The sequence below is a fragment of the Kogia breviceps genome, chromosome 1 (assembly GCF_026419965.1).
Source record: "Kogia breviceps isolate mKogBre1 chromosome 1, mKogBre1 haplotype 1, whole genome shotgun sequence".
Classification (NCBI taxonomy): Eukaryota; Metazoa; Chordata; class Mammalia; order Artiodactyla; family Physeteridae; genus Kogia; species Kogia breviceps.
In genome coordinates, this window is record NC_081310.1 from 160,783,974 (window position 1) to 160,809,614 (window position 25,641).

Sequence of the window (25,641 nt, forward strand, 5' to 3'; positions counted from 1 at the left end):
CTAAGCAAAAATGAGTTTAAATAAAGAGGTGACCTTTCTTTTCACTTCCAGTACAAAATAGTCTGTTGCCTTACTATTGCGCAAGCTTTGTCATCTCAATGCTGAGGTGCCGTGCAGTGGTATCAGACTTGGATTCAAATCCCAGCTGGAAATTGGCTAGCTGTTTCAAGTTCATCTCACTGAGCCTCAGTCTTGTCATCTGTGAAATGAGGATAGTGCTATCTCCTTCTTCCAGATGGCTGCAGGACCAAGAGAGAGAACGTAGAGGGCACCACACAGCCTGTCTGATGCATAATAGAAGCTCTGCAAATAGTGACTCCCTTTCTTCTGCACAAGTCACAAGTATGCTTATAAATGAATAACAGACACTAGTGGATCATAATGCCAAACACAATGCCAAATGTGTCGGCTCATTATCAACCAGGACAGGCTCCTCACACTTTAAAGTACCAGTGATTCACCTGGGGAGCTGGTTAAATATAGATTTGCATTCAGCCAGAGACTGTGCATTTTAACAAGCTCCCAGATGACACTTAAACTGCTGGTTGGAGACCATACCTTTCGTAGTGTGGAACTAGGGCAATGACTTTTGAATACTGAGTTGACTTTGAGAGACTGGGCTAAGTTGCAAAACAGAAATGTACTCTACCTTTTTTGTTTGTTTGTTTAATGGTAAAAATATTGGGGAAATCTGAAGATGCTACAGAAAAAAAAAGTGTGAGTGAACACATTTAAAAATCTGGGAAGCTCAAATCCATTCTACACACTTTCATTTATTGTCTGGACAAAGTACAAATAATTCAAACACAACAAGATTATGAAAAAAAAACATTTACAATACTTTCCCTCAGAAATCATCTAAACTAGCAAGATTAACATGAAGTCATTCATTATAACTAAAGTATACAACTGCCTGGTCCTAAGATTTTTTTTCCTTTTTTTTCCCCCCAAGAGTGAACACTTTATAGAGAAGAGATTTTGGCATGCCTTTCCCACTAATGCTTAGCAAATGCATCAAACTTTGCCAGCAAACTGAGTTCATTCATAGCAGGTGATGTAAAAAGGTTTCCCTGAATGTTGAACGAGTGTTCTCTGAACTGAAATCTGGTGTTTTTTTTCTCAAAACCAAAAAGAGGAAAAAAAACAGAAAAAAAATTTAAAGGAGGAGTCTATGATGCAGCCGTGGTTTTCGTTACCTCTCTACCACTACGGCTACTACTACAAAGTTTGCCTCTTTAGTGTGAAAACAACAGTTCTGTCTACATGCATTTAGTGGGTTCAGCATGAGAAAAAAACGCACAAAATAAGCACAAGTTATAAATAACCATAACGTTTTATTACCATTAAGACTAAACTGGTATTGAAAAGATTGTATATAACAAGACAAGAAAAGCAATAGCAAATTTAACTATCAACTAGATTATGCATAGCGAGTAACTGTTTCTATTACCCAGGGAAGAGCATGAACCCTTGTATTTTTTTGTTTTGTTTTTGTTTTAAATATATAACCGTACAAAGCACAAATATACTAAAATGATCAGTGCACTGGACGTGGGAGAATGCTCCCTCAGTCATTTTGTTCCCTTAGCTCTGTTTTGTTTTCCCCAATCTGAATTACATTAAAATAAAGACCCAGTTGTTTTTATTTTTCTACTGTGCAGTAAGAAAAAATATTCACAACAAACATGACAATATATCAAACAATAGTTCTACACAAGTTACCTTGATACCTCTTTAACTGTCACTTAAATATCATAAGAAAACATTTTAAGACATATACAAACAAAACTAGCCAAGTGTTACAACTTATAATAAATTAACCCAAAGAAAAAATAACTTTATATATATATATTTATATTGTATATACACATACACACACAACAGAATGACACAATAATATGCTTCTTCCCATAGTTTAAGTAAACAAATAAGTAGTCTAGCCAATCTAGCTATATTTGATCTCGGCCATAGGCATCATCACATCTGCGATTAAATAAATAAGTGTTTCAAGCAACATAAACAGTGTTTCAAATGTACCAACACAGCCCAATTCTATCAGCATGGGCTACAAAGTGAATTTGAAAATTCCTTAATGAATTTAAAGCAAATGTAGTTTTTGTTTTCCTCTCTTAAACACATTATTACATTTAACTATGATACTAAGATATGTAAATAATTTCGTAGCACCTACTGCTCAAACTAAGGAAGTTTTAGATCAAAAGGAAAAATTAATCTTTTTAATTTTTGTTCTGCTGACATCCCATACTGATGACTTAAAGAAAAACTGTCTTTCAACTCATCTCCTTGCTTTTGGGTTTTGACTGTGGGGAACTGTGGTACCCTGGGTAGAATGAACACTCCTTTCCCCTAGTAATTAATAATTTTTTAATTATTATTACATGCTATGAAAAGATATGAAGATCATCTGTTTATAGCCCATCCTTCAAAAAACAGTCTACGAATCCAGTTTAAAACACACATCTTGATCTCTAAAAAGTTACCAGTGCAGTATGAACGCGACAAAGTTGTCAATTTCCCCTAAATTAGCCAGTCAAAATATTTTTTTCTCAAATCCAGATTCTCTTGTAAAAATTCTTTATATTTTATAAAAATAGATTTTTCTTGAAACCCATTTTCAGCAAAGAGACCACCTCTTTGGCAACGTTAATGTTATTAAATTGTTAATGTCATCAGGTATCCCCCTCGCCCCCATCCCCTAACAGAAGACTGTTTTAGTTCACATGATATAAAAGAAAAAAGGAAAAATAAAAAAATTTGCAAAAGTTTCTTTAATTTTTGCAATTTTTATTATTCCTCTTTAATTTGTGTGGGTTTTTTTTTTTTTTAACCAATCTGATTGGATCAACATTTTGACAAAAAAGAAAACTCTTTTTTTTCTTTCTTTGAATCCCATTGCTTTGTAAAAATTGTTTTATTTTTATTATTTTTTTTTGTTTTTTGTTTTTCTTCTTCAAATGAGCGAATGGTCATCTTAAAAAGATCCACCTTCAAGGAAGGTAGTAAAGTTAGCTGGCTGGGTAAAAATCCCTGCACGTCGCTATCTATGTATATTATAGTCAACAACGACAGCTATGAAAGAACATTCAATGCATCAAAGGTATTTTTTTGTGTTTTTTTTCTTTTTTTCTAAGCATTATAAAATCCTTTCCTGGTACACCTCAGGATAATCCAATGTTTTAATACTTAGGCAACACTGGCTTATAAAGTCCATGGTTGAATATAAGCCTTGAAAAGTTTGTTTCTCTCTCTTTTGTGTGTGTGCGTGTGTATGTGTGTGTGTGCGCGCGTGTGTTTTGTTCGTATATATTTATATATATATTTTAATAAGTAAGGATGGGAAATTCAGGACTTGTGGGCTTTGTTGGTTTTAAAGGAAACTTGCAACACTCGGTCCCCCAGGCGGTACCCGTTGAGGCTGGCAATGGCCATGGCTGCCTCATCATAGTTGGTCATGGTGACAAAGCCAAATCCCTTGCACTTGTTGGTGTTGAAGTCACGGATGACTTTGACGTTGTTCACTGCACCAAAGGGGCCGAAGAGCTGCCAGAGGACACTCTCGTCGGAATCAGGGGACAGGTTGTAGACAAAGATGCACCAGCCTGTTCCTGTGTGACCAGGGATGTTCATTCCCACAAGGCTCGTCATCCCGTCAATGGTGATTGGGGAGAACCTGGGGGGACAAGCAGAAGCGGGGACTGGTCCAGACATCAGTCTGACCGTGGATAACACACAGATGCACAGACACAGACACGGGGCAGAGGCCTGAGTGAGTGTTTGCAGGAGAGTCTTCAGGGTTTGAAAACCAAAATACAAAAACTAATGTCTGTGGCATTTCTTCTAATGGGAACAGTTAGACTGGCTAAGGCACGCATATGCCAAAAGAAAGGCCTAGGTCAACTACTAAAAACCACAAAGAACTCCCAGAGCAAGTCTCTGTCATACTATCAAGTATACGTTCATAGGGTATCCCACTCTGACCCTCACCCTCCCTCCCCACGATAGATGGTGAGCCCTTCAGAGAAGGGGCCCCACTTCATTCATCCTTTTGCTCTACTTATTTATTCAGTGGAGCCCCTATGGGAATCTCACAGACATGACACATAGAAAACACTCAATAACTGCTTATTGGTTGAATAGGTGAATAACACTAGTGGATGTGGATGCTCGGGACATTTCATTTATTTTTTAAGGCAGTTTAGGAGATGGCCCTAGAAGTGCTCAAGTCTACCATCTTTGCAGTCCCTTGACTTAACGGTTGTCAAAGATCTCTCAGTATTATCAGGCATGGAGATACATGAGATCTCTAGATATTATGGGGCATGGAGATACACCCATTGTTATTCATCCAATGGGTGGCTTATGTTTCAGTTAGCATTTATTTAAAAGAGTTCCGAAAAAAACCCTGAGCAATAATAATAAAGATGTATCACTCCTCGATTCTATATTATCTGGAATTCATTTCTAAGCATCACAGGAGTGAGATTTCAAGTGGTTTGTGCACTTATATATCTTGAATCACTATACATCAGAAAAGCAGAAAACTGTTATTTGTCCTATTACAACTACTTTTGTATTAGGCTTCAAAATCTTCTTAGTTTTCACATAATCTTGAAAAGAAAAACAATCCTTTAGATTCTATTCACCGTCTGATAAAATATGTATGTGATTCATGATGGATGCATCAGATGAAACAATTAGGTTACCAGTGCCTACAGCAGAAAAAATATTTATTAACATTTTACTTTATACCAAACTCATACAGGTACTTTGACTCTATACACTGACTAGTATCTTGCTTTTCATTTGGTTAGGTTTTTTTTTTTTTTTTTTTGAAGTCAGGGATAGGAGGAGAGGGAAGCAAAAACCAGGGAAGTGAATGGATAAAGTGTCATTTAGGAATGTTTTAAAAATACACATATATTATTAGAGATTCAAAAGTCCTATGAAAGAATATTTGTGTATCTAACTAAAATTTAGATAATCAAATGGCCGCTGAAGATATGCTAAACATAACGACTCAACAGATATTATTTTTGATATTGTTCACTACGTCAGTCAGTCTTCCCTCTTACTTAAAAACAAATAACAGGACAAAACCAAAAACATCATGGTACAGATTCTTAGAAGGGCAAACCCATGTCTAATTGTTATTTGCATTATTTCTGAACAATGTTTTCTCAACCTTCTCTCCTCCAACTGAGTCAACTAACCTCTTTCAGTTTATAGGTAGAGAACGGCTAAATATTGTAAGGCCAAAGTCAGGGCCAGCAAAGAGGTTTCAAGTAGAGCCTCAACTCTAGATGGTAATGTTACCTGGAGCACTTTGGTAGGAAGGACTCTGGATCCAAATCTGGGTTTAACAGGAAAAGAGAATGCTCTTAGCAACTTGTGAAGTTTACTGTGGGTGGGGAACTGGAGGAGACGGCAGTGTGCATGCTGCATTGCAGTTGTCGTCCCTGACCTCATCTATGTATAAGCATCACTCTCTTCACAATATTTGGTGCAACCTCACAAAAGTTCAAGAGGAGCAAAGGTATGGGACAGAGCTGGGGACAAGTGTAAAATGCGTGGGAACAGGCAAGCAGTATGCTAGACAGGTGGAGATAATTCACAGTTACCCTCATGGGGGCTGGGATTGAGATTCAAGAGGCTGGCACCCTGACAGTGAAGGCTGCAGTCAAGTTACTTTTCTCCACTGCGTGCCAGTTTCCAGAGCAGGGTACCTACCATGCACAGCAAGTGGTGAAAGGCCTGCCTCATACAGGGAGTGTGACTTGGGACTATTCAAGACCACATCTCTTTCCCTTGACTGCAGGCAGGGGAATTAAAGTGCGCAGCTCTACAGAGCACGCTGATGAAGATGCTATCTCCCTAGCAGCTCAGTGGGACTTATCAGAAGTACACGTGGGAATCTCATGGACACAGTGACATAAAGCACCCAACCTCCCGAGATTCAGTTTTCAGACTAGGTCTGGAACACCCTTGTGACTACATTCAGAAAGTCCCCCAAACCTTAACACCACAAAAAGGTTTTAAATAAAAGAAACAGCAAGTTTAAAACATACATACATATATAACCAAGGGAGGATTGCTAATAACTGCTAAAACCTGTAACAAAAGAAACCCCTGGTTGAGGTGCACACAGATACACTTCATTCTCAGGCTGGGCCCTGAAATGCACTTTGAGCTGGGGGCGGGAGTCATAAGGTCATCCGCGCACTTATTCATGCTTTGGCCAGGGCCGGTAGTCCGAAATCTAATTTTTCCATAGACAATCTTAAGATGATTAGCAAAATGTTCTAATTTTGATTTGCTGGAATCTGCCCTCTTAACTGAATCTTGGCATTGCTAATGTAAAACAGTTGCTTTGCAAGTTTTCAAAATCATCTGGCAAAGAGTCACAGCCTTCCCTCTTAGGGGAGCCGCTCAGAGGACCAGATTATCAAAGGCTTGGTAGCTGTGGCACCTGAACCATAGGAGAAGCCCACCTGCAAATAAAAGAAAAAGTGAAACACACAAACACACTTTGTGTGCCCTAAAAGAAACAAAACCAACTGAGGTCTGAAAGTAAAAGAGAATTTGACATGCTGGTGGAAGAAAAAGGAAGAATTAAAAAAAAAAGTAAAGTTAGTGAATTAAAAAAAAATTCTAGCCCCAGTCTGTGCCAACACGGACATCTGGCAATCTGTGGAGTTTTAATTACCTCTTTACGCCATAGGCCATATTAAGCAAATTGTCCAGCCTGCAAAGAGAAGGAGGGTCTCTGGGTTAATGCCTCACAGATGGCAAGATCGCTCAATGGAACTATTAATAAGAATGCTCCATTTTCAAAGAAGAAAAGCTCAAAAACTTTCCCCAGTGCTTAGGAGTCTATCCGCTGGTAGTTTCCCCTTTTCCTGCCTCCAACTAAAGTAATTCATGTTCAGGTCAATGCTAGAGTTTAAAGCAAGTGTCTAATGAACCTTCCTTTCTTTCAAGGTCTCAATTAATCCCACTTCCCCCACCTCTCAGAACATTTGTAAGGATTTTATTTTACGTTGTGCTGTGAAAATTTTTAAAAAGGGGTGGTATCTTAAGTTGTTCACCTTTCACTGTAATGAAATTTATGAATAAAGGTCTCTGCTCCAGATTAACAATATAAGCACACACTTCATGCATATCAGAATGGATCTCTTCTCTTAGCCTGGCTACTTTAACTAAATCTTCTTACCACACAATTTTTTTTGATGGGGTAGGAGGTTTGAGGGTTCGGATTTTTAAAAAATTAGCTAACTATTTACAACCTGAAAGCACCTCCCAGCAAACTGCCATTTTGTTATAATCTCCTTCACCTTCAGTATCTTACTTGGGGATAAGCTGTTCACATCATGGGGCAGTAGTAACCATAGTTTCCACCATTAGAAGCCTGCTGGAAAGGTTTTTTACATACATACTGCATGTACTCTCACACAAAATAAAAATTAGATGAGTTGGACTCTTCATGAAATCATTAACCATTTCATGTTCAGGGGGCATGGGAGTACACTCCAGAGGCTGATCTTTTCTCCTCATTGTGGCTAGATGGAGGGCCTACTATCGTCCCATGTGATGTTTGAAAAAGAGAAAGACCCTTTCATTACAGGGAAGTTGGGACATGGGTGGGATAAAATAATTATTTAGAATTATTATGGGTAGGTCAAGAATATTCTTATCTCTTGCATAACAGAGGTCAGACTGCCTACATCGTCGAGGTTGGACTGCCTTCATGGAAGGAAATCTGCCTTTCAGAAATGTCCCAGGAGAAGGGGAATGTCCCGTTGCACCTGGAGCTTCCTGGGGGTTGGGTATCCAGAGGAAACACTATAAGGCTTGGACAAAGTCTTCCTCCTTGCCTTCCCGGAGTCTGCTGACAATGTCAGAGTAAAGGTAACACAGAAGAGAGGATCCCCTCCACCCCCACCAACCCAACAGAGTTACCGGCGGAAGAAGGAGGAGGGCAGAGACCAAACCATTCCCTCTGGCAAGGATGTGCCTCCTGGGCTACTCTTTTCTTTGACTTTATTAAAAGCCACGGCCTTCGCTTTAAGTCTAAACTGCTGAATGTGGTCACTTATCTGTGATTAACTCTTGTTGAAACTGAACCTTTTTATTTGGTTAAATGCAGAAATTTTGTTTCAATCAAAGAATCTGAAGATTAATCACGGTCACAGCGGTAGTTTGAAAAGGGGCTTAGAAAAGCATCTGGTCCGATCATCACATTTTACAGCGGTGGAAACTGAGATTTGGGGGCAATTTCCCACAGTGATTCCTAGAGGCAGAGGTTCTCACCCCGCCCCACGCTTCAGGGCCGTGGGCTTCCCTGGCTCTTGTCCAGCACTCGTGTAGCAGGGCTCTTTCCCCTGTGGGCACACCTACCTGAACCTCTGAGCCTGGTGGTGAAGTGGGCCGGGGTAGCGCCGGTTGGGGGACTGGTAGAGCTGGGAGAGCAGGGCCTGGCTGGACTTCTGGCTGGGGTTGTTGGCAAACTTCACAGTAATTGGTTCCGTAGCACCACTGGGCTTCTGGCCATTCAGCCCTTTGATTGCTTCTTCTGCCTCAATCCTCTTATCAAACCGGATAAATCCCACCCCTCTGGATACTCCTGGGGAAAGAGAAGGAGTCTTGATAAAGAGTGAACAAACCAAACTGGTAAACATCTCCAGGAAGAGATGCGCTGGGTCCCATGGATTTCCTTGGGGAGTCAGCCCACCTGCGGGGCCAGGGCTGAGCCAGGCTTCCTGAATCTTCCTCACCCATCAAAAGGCACCTGCCTGTATTTCTGCCATCATGGCCCTCGACTGTGACTCCTACCCACAGAACACAGGCATCTTTCTCATCTGTTCCTTCCAGCCCCCACCACCACCCTGCTCAGTCCTCAGGTCTCCTTTTAGTTGCTGTAACTGATCACCCACTGTCCAGTTTCCAGTCCTCCAGTGTGTCCACCACACCTGGCAACTAAATAATCTATTTGAAAAGCAACCTCTGACCATATTATACCGTTTAAAAACATCTTTTATACTTTTTCTGTACCTTTTCAATTTTTTACCTTGTGCATGGTACCTATTCCTCATTGCTCCCCACTCCAAACACAGAAAAACAAATGAACAAACCCCACAGAAAACCCTTCCATAGCTCCATGCTGCGTACAGATGAATTCCAGACTTCTTGGCGTGGCATTTAATGCCCTTGATGATCTGGCCCCAACCCCCTGTTGAACCTCATGTCAGCCATGCTGAACTGCCAGATATTCCTTGAAGAGGTTATGTTCTTCCTCAACTCCACGCCTTAGGGGATGTCCTATCCACCTATTCTACAGGATACATCCTATCCACCTAGCATGCTCTGTCCCTCCTTCTTGCCAGATAACTGCAAGTCATCCTCCCAAACTCTGTTCAAACATCACCTCCTTGATGGAAACTTCCTTTCCAACAGTGCCCACCAGGCACAGCACGCCTTCTCCTGAGCTCTCGTTGGGCAACGGACAGCCCTAGCAGGTACTCATCACACTGGAGTCTTGTATGGGCAGGACTGTGCCACCTTCATCCCTGGTCGCTGGTGTCCCTCTGCGCAGCGTCTGGGGCGGAGCTGCCTTCAGTGAGGGTTTGTTGCAATAGTCAAATGATAAACACATGCCAAATGGCTCCCAGGGGGTGTTTTAAATTAGAGTAGGTGAAAACCTTCTGTCATCAAAAATGCAGCCTGGGGCTAAGTGGGGGGAGGGATAAATTCGAAGATTGGGATTGACACATACACACTACTATATGTAATACAGATAACTAATAAGGACCTACTGTATAGCACAGGGAACTCTACTCAGTACTCTGTAATGGCCTATATGGGAAGAGAATCTAAAAAAGGGTAGATATATGTATTTGTATAACAGATTCACTTTGCTGTACACCTGAAACTAACACAACATTGTAAATCAATTATACTCCAATTAAAAAAAAAATGCAACCTGGGTGCCTTTCTTACTGACAGGTGGTGGCGGCGGTTGCTTTTCTTTATGATGGCCAAAGTATCACAGCACCAGATCCTGGGTTATCCCTGCACTGCTGCTAACTAACTGGACAGAAGTCACATGCCCCACTTTGGACCTCTGTTTCCTCATGTGTGAAATGAGGCAGTTTGAGGCTGCCTCTAACTTTACAATGCTATCATTGGAGCCAGAGCTATACTTGTAGGCTCTTTTCACATACAAAAGTAATGTTATTTGGTTGAGGGTTGAAAGAGACTTTGAAGGTCATTCAGCCCCACTCCCAGCCTGACGGCTGAATCCTCTTTACAACTCTGCCAAGTAGTTTAGCTGCTGCTGGAACAATTCCCACGATGGAGATTCTCCTACTTCCCAAGATGGCCCATTTTAAATTTCGGCAGTTGATTGATAAAAGTCTTCCTCTTAGGTCAAAAATCTGTTTACTCATGACCCATGTCCTTTTCCCCAAGTAACCACTACCTCCCTGCTCCTATGGGTCACAAGGCACTGGCTGATGACACTGAGACACAAAATAACGGCAAAAAAATACTTAACCGGGCTTCCCTGGTGGCGGAGTGGTTGAGAATCCGCCTGCCGATGCAGGAGACACGGGTTCGTGCCCTGGTCCGGGAAGATCCCACATGCCGCGGAGCAACTAAGCCCGTGAGCCATGGCCGCTAGGCCTGCGCGTCCGGAGCCTGTGCTCCGCAACGGGAGAGGCCACAACAGTGAGAGGCCCGCATACCACAAAAAAAATAAAAATAAAAAAATACTTAACCTGTGACTTGATCCACCAGGATTCGTGAGGTGATGATACGGCCATATTGTGAGAAAAGCTGTTCCAGTTCCTTCTGGGTCATGGTTTTGGGAAGGCCGCTAACGTAAAGGTTAGCATCCCTGATTGAGGCAGAGCTTGGACGGGCATATGAGACCTAGGAAAAGACAAGAGGTGCTAAATCCATTACAGGCAACACCCTCTGAGTAGAGACTGAGTCGACAACTGAGATGACAGCCCCGCGTCTATCATTCTTACTCACAGTGTCAGTTCAAATCACTCTGTAGTTCAGATTTTTAGCTACTTTTGTAATAGTAATGAGAACCAGGAGAACAGCAATAGAGGAACAAAAGGAGAGTTGGTGATAACTTAAAACAAATGCACAGATAAGGGTCTCTAAGTGCAGAACAAAATAGCTACTGTATGGCAGCTGTTAAATGCAGAACTACCCACGCATGGAGTTCCGAAGATGTACCTCCTGGATGTGGGTGTATAGATGATTTACTGTATCCAACACATAATAATCTTTGAAAAAACCAAAAAAAAAAAAAAAAAAAAAACCCATGAAATTCTGCTCTGCAGATTTCTTTCCTTGCCAACCCCACCCCACCCCCATCCCCTTCTTGAACACATAAAAGCGATCAGGTTCTCTGCAAGATTTTTTTATGTCCCATCCTTTGCGTTGTTCCAGTCTGTTCCCACAAGGTCTGCTCGCTGAATGACAAAGTGCTGGTGAAATGGGGCTGACTGAACATCTGCTTGTGAAACTGGATATGTGACCTTGTCATAACATCTGCAAGAACCAGTTGCCTTCTAACTTTGAGACAGAGCAGATGAAACCACAATAAAAAAAAAATGAGGGCACGATGGAAAGGAGGGAGGGAGAGGGCAGTGGAGAGAGAAGTGAGCCTCACCAATGGTTATAATAAGTTCGACTTTGTAAATTTGTCCTCCCGGATCTCTCAACTGCTTTTTTTTTTCCCCAAAAAGCTAACACAGAAGTGTAAACAGATCTGAAATTCCATCTGCAAGAAGCCAAATCTGTAGCAGTACACATAAGCAAAGCAAACCCCAGCAGTCATTAATTTTAGACTTTCATTTACTTATTTATTTATTTTTTAAGAAAACAACATCAGACATTTGAAATATAATTTACAGCTAGTCTAACAAAAGCACTTTCCTGCTAAAGCTATTTCTGGGGCGGTTATGGCTCAGAATAGATGATGAAAACAGTCATTTCAGAGCACATCTGACAATGTTGGACAGGAAGGGACCTATATGCCTTATTAGCATTTTTTAGTTTTATTTAATTTGTATAACCAATTCACAGGACCTGCTAAGACTCTAGGGGTGAGTGAGTGAGTATGTGTGTGTGTGTATGTGTGCTCTGCATACACAAAAGCGTGTTTGCAAAAGGAATTATACATGTTAAACTGGACTTTTGGCATTAGGAACTAAACCTCCAGCAGGGAAGGAGACCTTGCATCTGAGAATGGGTCTAGCAGCGGATCACGCAAAGAGGCGTGAAGGATGAGCAGACCCCCTCACCCATGGCACTCTCTCCCTTTCCATGCAGAGACGCCAGGTCCCTTTCTGGGTTCCACACCTAAAAATAGATGTTGACTCAACAGATAAAATGATGTGAGTGACTAATCTGCCTTGCTGGCCTCCTCCTGCCAATGGAGCAAGGCAGCCAGTCTGAGCATTTACCTCTTCTAGAAACTCATGGGTGGCCTCTGTAGGCTCCTTCCCAGCACATGGATGACATGCACAGAGGCCATTTCATGGAGGGTCCCTGTGTGTGTATCTAGGGGTGGGGACTGAAGGACCAAGAATCCCATGTGACTGCCAGGACAGGGCATCACTCTACACGAGGTTCTCCTACCCCTGTCCTTTCAGGTTATAACTTAGCAGAACTATTTTTTAGGCATGAGGAGGGAGCGGTAGGAAGAGGGAAATAAAAACATCACAGTGATATGTCTATGGTAATGAGGGTCACCCTTGTCTCACCCCTGCCAATTACTGACAAATTAATTATCTGAACGATCTTCATGCTCCCCCAAAACATACCTTCCCACCTCTATGTTTTTGTTCATAGGGAACATTTTTCCACCTACTTCCTCAGGTCCTAATCCTACTCTTTTTAAGGCCCAGATCAAATGCCACCTTCTCTAGACAGCTTTTCCTAATCTTACCTCCTCCTAAAAATCCCCCTCGAAGTTCTCTCGATGAACTGCACCCATGGTACTTAAGCCATCTGACCTTGATTTTCCATCTCTCTATCTAGTCTGCTGATCTCCTCGAGGTCATGGGCTGTGTATGTGTGTCTTATTCATCTCTGTGGTTCTAGCTCCCAACACAGAGCCTGATACTCGCAGGGTGCTTAACATCCACTGAAAGAGTGAATGAACACGCACGGATCATAATGAATGACTTGGGCATTAATGGCTCTTTGGGTTAATTGCAGCTTGGATTCCTCCACTTAAGGGGATTGCTGAGAGCTAAGCATTCTGTGTTTTCCTACTAAGTCATAGCTGTGTTTTCCTACTAAGCTAAGAGCTAAGATACATGTTTCCCATTCTCCAGTATCTGGGGTTGGAAGGACTAAATCTTATTAGAGAACTAGATTTAGAGGCCTCTCTTAGCAAGCATTTCCTGAGGATCTACTATGAGCCAGGCATAGTGCTGTATGCTGAGGATACACAACAAGCAAGAACAGGCATGGTCTCTTGCCCTAAAGGACTTCCAAGTCCAACAGGGGCAACAGACAACACACAGCAGGTACTCAATAAATAAGTTGAATGGAAGAATGGTGCATATATGGACCAATTATCATAATGCCACAAGATGTGTGCCATTCCAGGGCTGTGTATGTGGGGCTGGAACATAGAGAAGGGGAGGCTAGTCTCCCTTTTAATTAAGGGTTAAAAGGGCCAGGAAGGAGACAGAGCTGAGGTGAGACTGGTGGTGAGGCAGGTCGTATCACTGTGTGTGGTGGGGTCAGGGAGCCATGGCCTGATGATAGCCCTCCTCTGTTGTGAGGACCAAAGAGATGATGAAGGTCAAGGGCTTAGCGCAGTGCCTGCCTGGCACCCAATAAATGCACAATGGGTAGTAATGACCTTGATCCCCTTATTTTGGGGCAGCTAGAGCTGGAGTACAGGGGAGAGCAGGCTGGGGACAGATCTGCTAGGGAAAAGGAGCTGGCACTGGAAAGTCAATGACAGAACCAAAACCGTTTCCCCAAAAGAGGATTCTAACAGAGACAGAATCTCAGAGAGGGAGGATTACTGTGACAGACCCCAGTCACTGAGCAGTGACACATCCCTAGGGTGAACAGAACCTCAATCATTCACCAAGCCTAAATCCCGCTTAGTTTTTCTCCTCTATTTGGAAACTTAGGTCTATTGTTCTCTTAGTTCCCTGTCTAGGAAAACTGCAGAAGTGGGAGTGGGTGAAAAACAACAGGAAAAGGATCCTCCCACATTCAACAGCCAAATGCTTGCCCCAGTGTCGAAACTTTTCAAGTTTCTTCATACATGTATTAAACCCTAACTGAGTGACTGCAAGTGTTGGGCCCTTTGTTAGGCTGATACATTTCTAAAAAAAATCATTGACTTTTAGCCCCTCCAGAGAGTCTGCCATTGCTGGCTTATTAACCCCACTAGAGCCCGAGGCTTCCAACGCTGGAAGAAGTGCCCTAAAGAACCCTGTGCCTCAGACCATCAGGATCCTGCTCACTCCTTTCATCCAGCACCTCTGAAAACAAGACTGGTATTTCTACGAAGCCCGCACCAATCTTGCTCTGGAGCTCAGGAGCTGGAGTGGGGAGATGACCCCTCTCCCTCTGGGTAAGGGTGGCCCAAAGGCAGGTGACTGTACAAATGATCTTGATGGAAGATTTGCAGTCACTCCGAACTCCTTAGCCCTTCCCATCCCTGCAGGCTCACAGTAACCCCTACTCTCTGCAAGACTGACAGTACAGCACAGAGCTTATGAGACATGGGCTGGCTCCAGTACTCACTAGCTGTGTGACCTTGGGCAAGTAATTTGATCTCGATAAGTCTGTTTCTTTACTGGTAAAAAGGGGAACAATTCTCCTCTGATGGGTTATTGTAAAGAATTAAGACGACAGACTTAATGTGTCTAGCACATACCTAGCATTTAGTATCAACTTGGTAAATATTATTATGTGATGACTCAGATGGGCTTTTGTGGGTCAGTCTGGGACTAGCCCCCATTGGGACACACCTTCCAATTTTACCACACAAGCAAACATCTGGAACACTACCAGTAAGCGCCTATAAAGCACGGTCCTCCTCCATCAGACTGGTGGGGGTCTGGATCACCCTTTACCACTTCGCAGCCATGAATTGCCTTTAGCACGTTCCTACAGATTCCACTGCCTTACAGCCACAAAGCACTTGCCACTTTCCAAAATGACTTTACAAGGCTGCCGTCTGCGGTAAGGCAGGCATTGCCATTCATCACAGATGGGGCAGCCGAACCAGGGCTGGGGCTGCCCCTTGTGACATAGCACTCACGGGTTCCTTCACCTGCTCACAGCCAGGGCTTGGCAGGGTGGGAGGAACAGCACGGCCTGGGGAAAAGCTTTCCTGAGTCCTCGGGCAACACCCTGGTCCTTGTTGGACCCGCCATGGTACAGAAGAGAGTAGTTGGAAAGCGTGATAAAGACACGGTCCTGGGTACTATGAGGAGGGTAAGATGAGAGGAAAGGGGCTTCTTTAGGAAAACACTGGTATTAGAAGATGAGAGTTCATTCATTCCTCCCCTTCTTGAACACTTACTGTGTGCCAGGCCCCGTGCTGGGAGAGGTTTTGCTTTAAGGGTTCCACGGTCTGGTGAGGGAAGTAATCAAACAAGTAGAGAGTGTAATAGAGAGGGCTGTTCCTGACGGGGGGGAGACTCGTTTCCCATGCCTGGCGTTTCCTCCCATGTGGAGGATAGGCACCCTGGAGTAACAGTCCAGGCCTCTTTGTACCCCTGCAGCCCCTCTTCTCTGGGGAAGTGGAGCAGTGGCTCTGAATAGGCTTCAACAAGGGAAACGAGCACGTGTGCCTCAGACTCTGCCTGCCTCCTCCCTTCCGGGAGCCAGATGCCAGCCGGAAGCCCACTTTCTACTCCAGGCTCTAAGTTCTGTGGGAGCCGCCTATGCTCTCCTGTGGGGAGGCCTATGGGGTCCGGAGCACCTGTGACACAGTATGTCAATCTGTCAAAGTGTGGGGTTCCACGTTAGGAAGCCCGTTGTGTCCACGGAATCCATTTGGGCCTTAATCATTAATAAAGAACTTAGGATTCCATAAGTTGTTCTCTTTTTGTCTTATCTCTCAATTGGTTTAAAACTTGGATGTACTGAACAGGGGTGTCATTTGTTGGGCCCTTTTGAATTACAAGGATCTCTACCATTAACCGGATGTTTTCATGAGCTAGGCATTCTATTCACAAAACTGCTAATCTCCACAACCATAATTCATGGTAAGTGAAAATAAGGGTGACAGGCGACGCTGGTGATCTCAGCAGAAAGCATTATCCTTGAAATCTGTTTCACAGAAACTTGATGTTGGAAGTGACCTCAAAAGTTCAGGGCAGGATGTAAGACAGCTGGCCAACCACCTTACACACTTCCAAAGACAGGAATCTCACTACCTTACGAGGCATCCTACACCATCACTGGCCATCACTGATTATTGGAAAGTTCTTCCTTCTGCTGAGTTCAAACCTGTCTCCCCTGTAGCTTCCAACCTTCTCCTATTTCTATTCTGCCTCCACACACTAGGAGCATCCTTCCTGTCCTCAACACCCCTTATCTTGTGGGTCTCACTGATAGGTGATAGAGCATCAGGCAACTATATTATGAGACAGGTCACTCCAAGGAGTTTCTCATTTATGTTACTTTAACTGAAATGGAGCATCTATTCTGGAATGGAGACAGGGGTTAGGAGCAAGAGTTTTGGGGTTAGAGAGATGTAGATTTAAATCCTAATCACTTACTAGCTATAAATGGTAAGCCTTGAGGTAAGTCACTTACACTTTCTGAGCTTTATCACTTGAATAACCTAGTTTAGAAGCTTTCTAATAGAGCTATTAGAGCGTTAAACAAGCTAATGCATATACGATTCTTAGGCACTATGCCCAGCACACAGTAAGTGCTCAATAAATAGTGGCTTGGATACAATTGTTGTGTACTCAGGCCTTATGCCAGACACTGTGGGTACAAAGATGAATAAAACAGTCCCTGACATGTAGGACTATTAGTCTAGCAGAGGAGACACACTTCTTTCAGAAGATCAGGCTGCAGATTTTCCCCTGTCTCTCTGAGTGAGCAGAAACTCCCTAGAGCAAACAGATCCCTGGGGACAGACACTCCAAAGAGACCAGGAGGATGGCAGCAGAGAACAGACTCTGGTGCTTCTAGGGTCTTCTAGGAGCACACCCTCCCTGGGACTTCTGATCCCATCACCAGGAGCTGGGAAAGAAGAAAGAAGCCAGCTGGCTTGTAGAAACAAGAGTTTTGATTGTGAGGATCAGCTTACCCCTGTGCCTGTGGCTGCAGCCCTGCCCACAGGCAGGACAGGTGTCTGCTTATGTGGCCCCACTCCTCATACTTCCCCCACCCACCACCTGATATATGATCTATGATTGTTATGATATTCTTTTATCACGGGCAACCTGATGGTAATGTTTCTAATGAGTTCTGATTGTGCTACTTCTTGCTGCTCAAAACCTTCAGTGTTCCTCCAGCACCTTGTGATGGGAGCTCAAATCCCTTACCTGAGATCCAAGGCCCTCTGGGAACTGGCCCAGCCTCTCATCTCCTGCTAACACCTCTAAGTACCCTATGCCTCAATTCAAACAAAATGTCTCTGGTTCTTACTATCTGTTCATCCTCATGGCAAAATGAACTCCTGCCCATCCTTCCAGGCCCAGCCTGAATGCCACCTCCTCCATGAAGCCCAGGCACAAATGACTGCTCTCTCCTTGGACTCTACAGATGATACACATTTCAGTGGCAGCAGCTATCACACCCTGCCTCCCATCACAGCCATCTGTGCTAACACCTCATCTGCCCAAATAGTCTGAGCATTCTTGCGGTCTCTGCAGACCCTCTGTGGCATCTAGTCTCAAAGCCTTACGTAGGGCAGGAGCGCAATAACATTCTCTGAATTGAAACAAAATGCGTAATGTACTGTATGTAATGCATTTTAGCTCCTTTCCCAGGCACTGACTTTGATGTGGAGAAGGAGCTAGAGGGAACCACAGATTTGAAGCATATCCAAGAATATCATGAGAGTACTTCTGGCACAGAGTAGGCTGGATAAATAATTCTTTTAAAAAATGGTGTGGTGATAGAATTCGTGTGCCTTAAAACTTCTTTTAAAAAGTCCATCTAATTATCAAGGGGGATTACTGGTATGAGGACCTTGCTGTCTGTCTAGTGACCCCCAGAAGGGAGAGATGTGCTAAAGGTTTTATGGCCTAGTTAGTAGAAGAGCTGGTCTCAGACTCAGGGTTTAAGACACCGAGTCTCTTCACTAAACTTCAACTCCTGAATCTTGCTATATTGGTAAGACTGCTGTGGCCACTTGGAAGCTCCATGATACTTTCCACTATACAAAGTAAGACTTAGATTCATTCTTTATGTATCTCTGAAACATGTAGATGGGAAAAAGTCTTTCCCTCTCCCCATGTAATTTTTACCTTAGGGGTAACCCTATTCACTATCATCTTCATGCTAGGGAGCATTACTCAAGCAATCCACTATAAGCCAGAACTACCTATAAGTGAGATATTATTAGTTCCATGTTCCAGACGACAAACTCTGGCTCAGTGAGGTCAAGTACTTGTCCAAGGTCACACAGCTGAACTAAGACAAAGCTGGATATGACTAAGTCCTGGGATCTTTCCACTATGCCAGGCTATCCTGGACAGTGAAATAGATGCCGTGTACTTTGCACAAACTGCTACTTTCCCTGGAAAGTTACCAAGCTGGAGAGATAACTCTATAATATTTTATTAGTTAGACTTAATATTGGAAGGAACCATTCTGTAGATGAGGAAATAAGTCCAGAGAAATCAACTAAGTTGTCCAAGGTCATCCTAGTAGTTTCTAACAGAGCTGGACCGGACTCTCCATCTGAACTCAGAGCTCTTTTGAATGGACAGCAAGGGGGAAGGGGAGAGGGATGTGGCTCTATGACCTTTGACAGACCAGCTGATCTGCTCTGGGGCTTCATGGTAACCATGGAGAAGTGATCCTTTATTCCCCAAGGCCGCTGATGTTCTAGGCCAGCATTGTCCAACATAACTTTCTGGGATCAAGAAAACGTTCTAGATCTGTACTGTCCAACATGGTAGCCACCAGCTACAGGTGGCTATTGAGTACTTTAAACATGCCTAGTGTGACTGAGGAACTGAACTTTTCATTTAATTTTAGTTATTTTAAACTCAGATGTAAATAGCCATATATGGCTAGTGGCTACTAGACAGAACAGCTCGAGGCCCAGGAACAACACAAAGTTATAGCATCTCAGAGCTAGAAGGAACCTTTAGAATCATTTAGTCAGACTCCAGTCTGGTATAGGAACCCCTCTAAGTCACCCCTAATGACTCCATTTGCATGTGTCTGACAATCAGGGACTCACTACCACCCAAGGCAAATGATAGACACATAGATTCTCTTTCCAGATTCTTGACATATAGGATTGAGCTTCAGAGTTACTTTTTTTTTTTTTCTCTAGAGAATGGAAAAGCAACCATTGTGGAGTGAATATGTGAGTGCAGCACCATTTGGCCATCTTCCTCATTTGCCTCTGGACAACCCTTAGAGCATCAGGTCTTTCCAAAACGTGGAGCTGAGAAATGGAGACAAGACACCAGGGATGGGTTGACCAGAGTGGACAAGAAAGGACCACCGTTTCCTGGGATCTGGAGTCCACAATTCTCCTAAGACACCTGGGGTGTGCCGAATTTTTTTTTAAGCAGCTCACATCACACTGTGGGATCTTTTACACTTGTAGACAGCTAAAGTCCCCAAGCCTCATTCCACACACTTCTGAAAACTTAAGTGTCCTTGTAACCTGCGCCTGCCCAATTTTCTTTTGTAACCCAGACACAGGACACTGTGGATGACCTTTAAGAAACTGGGAACATAAAAGCCTCACTGGGCAGAGAGTAAGGGAACTGTATTTCCATCTCTCAAACTCCTACACCTGTATCTGAAATTAATCACTCAACGGAAGTTAACAGGGCGCTAGGAAGCAAAGCAGCCAAACAGAATGTGTCACAGGAGAGAAAGTGCCTGGTACAACTGGGGTAGGCGGGTCTCCCGTTTCCACTGGTGTTGTCATCCCCTCTCTTCACTCCTCAGAGTTTCAGTGATCCAGTCGCCCCTGCTGACCTTGGCAGGGAAGCAATCCCACACCGGCTCTGACTACAGCCGTAATGGGGGAGGAGAGAAAATGCCTTTTTATTATTAACGAGATCGAGGGAGGTAGTCTATCATTTCTGGGTGGGGTGATATCTGCCAGCAGAAAATGATCTGCTAACTCTCCGGGAAGCATTAAGAGCAGTGATAGGAGAAATAATTGCTTATGCCAAGAGCAAAGAAAAGATGCCTCAGCGGAATGGAGGCCTTCAGCAAGGCAGGTGGATTGCGGGCGGGCGGGGTGGGGAGGGGGGTAAGGCTCCCTGATGACCCCTGGCAAGAGAAAGAAGCAGGAGGGGCAAACTGGAAACTGCAAAACTCAAGTGTGGAAAGATCCCCTGGAGGCACCGTTGGTGCTATTAGAAGAATAACGGGAAAATGGAGAAATGGCTAAGCAACATCAGAGCAAGAGGCTGAAATAAAGGAGCTGCTCTCCTTCCCGGAGAAGAGAGTGTTTTTTCCCCTTCTGAAAAGCCTTCGTTCACACACCTTCCCCTCCTCTAGCTCTGCTCCCTCTGGAACCAGGCTGTTGCCTCGCGATAAAGCTTCTCTTTTACTCTCTCACCTCCTCTCCTGACTGAGTGCCAACCCTCCTGGGTTCAGTCAGAGTGGCAGGAGCAGCTTTTTTGTCCCCTCATCCCGACCTAATCCTGAAATCACTCACACCTCCAGTTTGCACAAGACCTGTGCTCTGGGAATGCTTTCTTTAAATTAATATTTTTATAATTGGAGTAATAGCTTAATGCAATGATTAGGAAACGAAAAGCCACAACATCATTTGTAAACGTAACGCAATGAGAAAAGGAAGGAAAAATATAAAAACGTTAATAGCATGGAGCTGGGAATGGCTGACACTGCCTTCATTACATGATCAAGAATTTTCCGAAGTATTTATAAATAAGCCCGTTTTGCTTTTAAAATGAGTCAAAAAGCTCCTAATAGAGCTGAGGCAAACTAAAGCCTAAGGCTGACAAAAACTTAGCACAGCAGCCTGCAAGCCTCCGGTTTCGTTCGTCAAACAACCTAAGTGACGCACCAGTGCCAGATGAACCTCCTTGGGGCTTTACTTTGACCAGACCCCTCTCCTGCTCAAACCGTGCACAGCTCCCTACTCCGGCTCCTCTACCCCAATCAAGCGGGAATGCCTGCAGCCCTGTGGCAGTCCCCATCTCACTGCCTTAGAGGCGCTCCTTCACATGTTTGTGGCTCCCATGAGAGACGAGTTTCCAGAGGCAGAGCAGTGAAATGCTTCTCTGATTCTGCTTCTCAAGCTCAGGTTAAAACCCAAACAGGTGTCCCGCTACACTGAAAGGTTTAGGATTCTACATCCTCAAATTCCATTTTGGATCACTTTTTACTGAAGGCTCTCAGCGTAACTTGTATGTCAATCCAAACTTTTGCTAAACATATCCCTCTTTTGAAGCTACTACAGAACCATCTACTTTTCTTTGTTCCCAATGAATGCAACACAGAGCTGGACTACTGCAACTGCATTCAACAGAGTGCTTCTTAGAAAGAGGCTGGAATTCAGATGCTGCTCTTGTAAATGCCCCACAGAGGTTCAGGACTGGGACGGGCATCCACTGTGGGGTCCAGGAGTACTGGGAATCATCTTCCAGAATCCACAGCCATTTTGCTCAGTGCTTCTCAGCGTCTAAAGTGATCTCTGTTGGAGACAAATGGGGGGTGGGGTAGGGGGTTGGAAGCTAAACAGCACTTCCAAGGCCCTAAACAGGGCAAATAATCTCCACTGGGTCTATGGTTGAACTGCTGAGAAGAGACCCAAGCTTGGGTCTTTGGCAGGCTAGTCAGTGTGAGCCCATGGTCCATCCCCCATGCCTCTCTGACCCACATGGATGGAAGAATCTCCAGGGCATGGCCATCCCAAGGTCACCGAAGTCCTAGGACCTAGCTCAGGGCCTGGAAAGCAGGGGTCTGAGAAGATACGATCTGAAGTCAGGTCTGTCTCCTGATTGATGGCAGAAGCCAGCCCCGAACCACAAGTCTGCTTACTGAAGAACCTGGAGGAGCCATGCAATTCATCTGTTTGCTTTTTATATATCTTCCCTCACCAGGGAGTATAACCCATGTGTGCACAGAACCAAATACACACCCACACACTCACAGAATGCATGTGCTGCTGAGCAAGCCAGGCAGTGAGACATTCCAACACTGACGACCTATTGCCAGAGTTATTTTTAAAACATTTTTTTCTTACTCCAAAGCTCACTTACTAACTGTGTGATCCTGGATAAGTCTCTTAACCTCTTTGGGCCTCAGTTTCCTCAGTTGTATGAAGGAGAGAATCACTATTTTAAGAATCAGAGCTGATGCGTGTAAAGCATCTAGCCCTAGGGAAGCTTCAAGGGTTAAATGTTATTAAGCATGCGTAGGGGTTAGAATACTGTTGGACACAGAGTAAATACTCAATATAAGGTATCATTACTATCATTATTATTATTATTTCCTTTCAAGCTCATGCTCACATATTAAGTAGCTCCTCTTCTGGAAGAATCTTTCACGGCACCTTTGGATACTAACTCAGCTCAACTGCTGGTCACTTGTGTGCCTTCGGACAAGTCACTTCATCTCGGAGCCTAATCTCCAAGAGGCGTGGGAACTTGGCCACTTTCTCCCACTAAAGAAGTTATAATCCAAAGAACAATTCCTCTGCAGTCATGTGTTTGCAAACATGTACTAGATGGTTCCAAGGAGATCTCTGTAATGCATGCTTCCAATGAAGATACTTGGTTTTTTTCCCCAGATAGGCAAGTTATCTGCAGTCATCCACACTACTTAGAGGGGCTTATTTAAAGAAGCATTCTCTTTCTCTGCTTTGATGCTAAGATTGTATTCTACATTGAGGACAGGGGCCTGGTCTTGCCCTCCACGTGCCCTCAGTATTCACACACAGTCACATTACATCCCTCTTAATAAAGCGGAAACGAACATTTGTTAACAGGGAACCATCATTTGTGGGCAACTTCTACTAGCAGCCTAGTAATGAATCATTCCCTTTCAAAATGCAAAATAGTGTTTGTGTATTTAAATTTGAGTTCAGAGGCTGCAAACTGCTTCTCTGTAAGTCACCTCTTAAGTTTTGTCTGGCTTGTCTACATAATGCTCTAAAAATTTTTGAGTTGGTTTTTAACCTCTAAAAATGGGGAGATTTGGCATAAAATATCTAGCTTTTGGTTTCTACTGAACAAGTGGAAGATCTGACAATGATCTGGGTTTAAATAATCCGTAGTAGCCGAAGAACAGCTGCCATTTTTAGTGCTCTCCAGCTCACCATAGTCTCCACTACTCCCTCAGGGCTTCCTAAAACTATCCCTGAATCTAGCTGTTCATCATTAACCTTCAAAGCTTAGGAATTAACTCTTGGTTTGCCTGCATCTATGTTGTACATTACATTTGAAGTCGTGTGTTTTGCAGGAAGCAAAAGGAGGGACAGACTTGACCAAAGTTTGCAAACATGTACTACGATTCTGAGGAGATCTCTGTGATGCATGCTTCCAAAGAAGATACTTGTTGTTTCCAGATAGGCAAGTTATCTTATTCTTTCATGGGAATAAGAGCAAAGAGATAAATCTCATGTCACTTATCAAAGCAAACTGAAGCAGAAGAAGTAAATAGTGGCCTGAAAGGCAGAAGAGTAATTTTAAAAAATTAATAAATGATGAGACTATTAACAGCACACAAAAAGGGTTTGCTTTTTTCCTTTCCTTTAATATGATTTTTACCTGAAACACTGTGTCCCTTTAGGAAAGGGAAGAAAAGTTAATAAAGGAACCTATCACTCAAACTTAATTTTTAGTATGGCAAATAAATGCTTTAATGAAAGGGCTGAAATCCCCAGGTTTGCACATTAAATTTTCATTCATCGTAGAGAATGGAAATTATTGATTCAGCTGTGGCATCATGCATTTTGAATCCTACAGTGCCTCGGAAGCCCACGTTGCTGCTGGGTGCAAATGTGTTGGCAGCATTTTGATGCAGGGTGAGGACAGGGTGGGTGAGGGAGTGGGGAAAGGGATAGAGAGATGGGAAGGAGGCTGACTGGTTCTTCACAGAAAGAAAATAATCAAGGTTCCTTGTTTCTAAGATCCACTGAGACAAAGCACTTCTTCTGATGGCATCATGGGCCAGGGGGGTTGCATTCTGAGATCAGAAAAGCCGGATCCACTCAGCCTTTTGGGAATCTCCAATGGCTTCATGGAATACTTTATTTTAAAAAAGCAGAATGGATGGCTAAGAATTTGATGCTAAGCTCTGGGGGAGGTTTGGGTTTTAAGAAAACTGTAGAGGAAAGAAAAGCATCTTTCTCAGTTTAAGATTAGGGAAGAGCATTAAGGGAAGAGCAAATGTCTGACATTCTAATGCTGAACTGGATAACACAGAAAAATCAGTCAAACCCACAAATACACCTCTCAACCTGGTGTGGCCTCATCAAAGAATCAGGTGACAAGAGCATCCCATCTCAAAGCATTGAAAATAGGTATGTTTTTCCTTTGAAAGAAATTAATGCTCCTGTCTCTCAGATGACTACCCCATAATTAAACAACTCTTGATCACTTCTCCTTCAGAGAACTCACAGGGACTGATTCTAAGCTGAGACTGAGGCAACCTGTGTCAAGCCCATTCTGGGGTCTTTGTGAAGCCCAGACTGTATGAGATCAGGAAAGCAATCATCTTTAGAAAATAAGCTAAACTAAACTGCAAAAGTAGAGTGGCTTAAAAGAAAGGAAAGAAGGAAGCAAGGAAGGAAGGAAGGAAAGAAAGGAGGAGGGAGGGAGTGGAGGAAGAAAGAAAAAGAAAGAGAAAGAGAGAAAGAGAGAGAGAGAGAGAGAAAGAGAGAAAGAGAAAGAGAGAAAGAGAGAAAGAGAGAAAGAAAGAAAGAAAGAAAGAAAGAAAGAAAGAAAGAAAGAAAGAAAGAAAGAAAGAAAGAAAGAAAGAAAGAAAGAAGAAAGAAATAAAACAGAGAGAGAAAGAGAAAGATAACCACATAATATATTCCAAAAAGAGAAGGTTTCTGTTTTGTTTTGTTTTTGTTTTGATTACCTCCCAGCTAAGATTTTCTTACACCAGTAGCCTCCTGTCAGACTGGATGTTGGAAAAGTAGCTCTGTTGAACCAAAAAGTTCTGGTTTTGTGTTTTCAAATGCTGAGAGCTGGTGCCATCTATAGATTTCCATTCTGGGAGAGGTTTCTCTTTTGTCCTACTTTGCGTCAGACCTGCTGTTGTGAGGATAAGAGTGCCTAGGAGACACCTCCCCGTGGTTTAATAGGCTATGAAGGATGGGACTCATTAATCGGCTGGCAGCTGCCCCCAGACAGGATGCTGCCTGGAGGTGGGGGAAGAAGGGAGAGAGAGGCTGAGGAAGAGGCAGGCTCCATCCAGGAGACC

General features: G+C 43.4%; 1 protein-coding gene across 4 annotated transcripts in view; it reads right to left on the reverse strand.

Moving 5' to 3' along the window:
• Positions 1-1,314: 1,314 nt before the first annotated feature.
• ELAVL4 (ELAV like RNA binding protein 4) overlaps positions 1,315-25,641 on the reverse strand; it is an 84,645-nt gene continuing 60,318 nt past the window's right edge. For 2 of the 4 annotated variants that reach the window (XM_067008107.1, XM_059064253.2), the window contains exons 4-7: positions 10,794-10,947; positions 8,416-8,641; positions 6,725-6,763; positions 1,315-3,733 (exon numbers count right to left, since the gene is read on the reverse strand). In XM_067008107.1, the coding sequence (XP_066864208.1) occupies positions 3,364-3,733; positions 6,725-6,763; positions 8,416-8,641; positions 10,794-10,947 (789 nt within the window). In that variant the 3' untranslated portion in view covers positions 1,315-3,363. The remainder of the gene's footprint in view (positions 3,734-6,724; positions 6,764-8,415; positions 8,642-10,793; positions 10,948-25,641) is intronic. The other 2 variants (XM_059064245.2, XM_067008117.1) reach the window with 1 other exon arrangement.